Source organism: Pterocles gutturalis, unplaced genomic scaffold, assembly GCF_000699245.1.
Source record: "Pterocles gutturalis isolate BGI_N339 unplaced genomic scaffold, ASM69924v1 scaffold18633, whole genome shotgun sequence".
In the NCBI taxonomy this organism is placed as follows: domain Eukaryota; kingdom Metazoa; phylum Chordata; class Aves; order Pterocliformes; family Pteroclidae; genus Pterocles; species Pterocles gutturalis.
Window position 1 is genome coordinate 1 of NW_010118540.1, and position 2,645 is coordinate 2,645.

Sequence of the window (2,645 nt, forward strand, 5' to 3'; positions counted from 1 at the left end):
TTTCTCTTTTTGAAAGCTGGGGGGCAGATGGAAGGGGGAGGGTTACAGAGAGGGGTTTACAGTCTGTAGGAGGGACGTAAAGAGGAGCGCAGTGGGCACATCGTCCTCATGGAAACTGCACCACATACAGGACACCACAACGCCACAGAAGTGTTAAATCGCATCTCCCGTTTCCAAAGTAAACAGCTGCTGCTGAGATCTGTACCTAACAGGCACACACACAAGCTTTTCTTCCTCTGAGTTTGCTAACCTGAGAAATTGCCGTTGTCACTGTTTGAAAAAGCCGCGGCGATGTGTTCCTGGGTAGGGACACGTGAAAGAAAGAACATCAAGAACCCCAGGGCCGTGTCAGGTTGGTGTTCAGGATACAGACTGAGTCAGGAACCCCAGAATCACCCGGATTGGGAGGCCTCTCGGGGAGCCATCCAGTCTCGCCCGCCGGCACCCCAGCGCTTCTCGGCTGAGCTGCTCCAACCAGTGGGTCCTCAACTGGTCTGATGCTGGGGGGTTATCGCAGCCCAGGGACAGGACAGGGTGTTTCTCTTTGCTGAATTTCAGGAGGTGTGTTTTTTGTAACACGGTGACACTGCTGATGCCATAACCAGCCATAAGCATTTCACAGTTAAGCAGCAGAAATAAAGAAGTAATTGTGGTATAGAGGCAGAAACAGATTATGGAAAAACATCTGCAATGGGAACATCTTCAAGGTAAGACACAGGATGGGAACAAGGATGAAAGATGTCTGGTGGGAGCAGAATAGCAGGAAGGACACGTGGTAAAACTTGAACGAGTCCCATTCTAAAAATAAACGATATCCTGAGCAGATGAGATTCCCCTCTCTAGAGAGGGTATGGCAGAGCCGGCTGCCAAACAAGTCTCTTCACTGCACAAGGGCTTTTAGTTCTCCAAATTTAATACAGGCAATCACACCCATATGGAGTAGTTATCTGAATTGGTCTATTCTTTAAAACATCTTGGTTTTGGTGAGAGTTGTCTCAATAGTTGTAAACTACAAAAATACAACTTTCTGCTGCATTTGGGATAACTTTCGTTATAGAAGAAAGAAATCTTCCAGGGTTGGGATCCATCTGACCCAGGCTTCTATTTTATAAGTGAACCCCTTCCTAAATGGACTAGTTTTTTTTTTTCCAGCAACTACAAAATGAACCTGGGAAGCTAGCTCAGGTGCAGATATTCCTAACAAGTCATCTACATTTAGTCAGTTACATCCCATCCCTTGGATTCTTGTTGTGTATTGCACCTGAAACACGCTAAATCATTTCAACTTTTAATAAAATCACAGAGAAAACACTCTTCTTTCTACTGTTCTCCTGAGGGCATCCTTCACCTCTTTGTTTCTCAGGCTGTAAATCAGGGGGTTGAGCATGGGAAAGACGATGGTATAAGACGCAGAGATCACTTTGTCTGTGCCCAGCGAGTAGCTGGAGCTGGGCCGTAAGTAGGTGAAGAGGAGGGAGCCGTAGAACAGCCCCACGGCTGTCAGGTGGGAGGTGCAGGTGCAGAAGGCTTTGTGCCTGCTGCCCGCCACGTGGAGCCGGAGGACGGCGCTGAGGATGCAGGCGTAGGAGACAACGATGGTGAGGAAGGTGCTGGTTTGGATGAAGCCGCAGAGGGCGAAGAGCAGGAGCTCGTTGACGTGTGTGCTGGAGCAGGAGAGCTCCAGCAGCGGGGGAATGTCACAGAAGAAATGGTTGATGACGTTGGAGCCGCAGAACGACAGCGTGAACGTGAAAAACGTGTGCACCAGCGCTGTCAGACCCCCGCTGAGATAAGCCCCAGCTGCCAGGGAGGCGCAGACCCTGCGGGACAGGGCAGCGGCGTAGAGAAGAGGATGGCATATGGCCACGTAGCGGTCATAGGCCATCGCGGCCAAAATGAGGCACTCGGCGTCAACGACGGCTGCAAAGAGAAACATCTGTGTTGCGCAGCCAGTTACAGAAATGGTCTTCCGCTCTGCTAACAGGTTCACCAGCATCTTGGGAGCAATGGCAGAGGAACAGCCGAGGTCTAAGAGAGATAAATTGCTGAGGAAATAGTACATGGGGGTATGAAGGCAGGCATTGAGCCGGACCAGCAGGATGAGGCCAGCGTTCCCCACCAAGGTGGTGGTGTAGATGAGGAGGAAGAGCCCAAACAAAAGTATCTCCAGCTCCGGACGGTCGGTGAAACCCAAGAGAACAAACTCGGTCAGCGTGGTGCAGTTTTCTTCAGGCATTTCATTCCCTTGTGTTTGGCTTCGTACACAGGAGATTTGTTGGGGCGCAGTCAGTCCTGGTGGGGAAGCAACGTGCAAACACATCACATCCTTCACGAGATAGGGGTGGGGGAAATGGAAGCACCTCAGCCAGTATCAGAGGGAAAACCAGGGGCTTAGGTGATGCCCATTGAAAGGGGACATCCACAGGGAGCTTTACAAACACACTTTCTGTGTGGAATTCCTTCCTGTACATTCCTGTCGCATACATAAAACAGAACCTCATTTACCCGTGTGACCAGCAGAGTAAGGAGTTCAGGCACGCTTGGTGATGATGGTTCTGAGTCAGCAGTAAAACTGAACACTGGGAAAAAATGGGTGGAAATGCTGGAACATAAACAGGTTTAAAAAAAACCCACAAAGAGACATC

The 2,645-nt window shown here is 49.9% G+C and overlaps 1 protein-coding gene across 1 annotated transcript; it reads right to left on the reverse strand.

Moving 5' to 3' along the window:
* Nucleotides 1-1,297: 1,297 nt before the first annotated feature.
* Nucleotides 1,298-2,236, reverse strand: LOC104463790 (olfactory receptor 5AS1-like). The gene has a single exon (XM_010076257.1). It carries the CDS (start codon nucleotides 2,234-2,236, stop codon nucleotides 1,298-1,300), a length of 939 nt encoding a protein of 312 aa, XP_010074559.1.
* Nucleotides 2,237-2,645: the final 409 nt, after the last annotated feature.

What these genes read in the sequence shown, in the direction of transcription:
- LOC104463790 (XM_010076257.1), bottom strand. Translation starts at nt 2,236, where the DNA reads ATGCCTGAAGAAAACTGCACCACGCTGACCGAGTTTGTTCTCTTGGGT.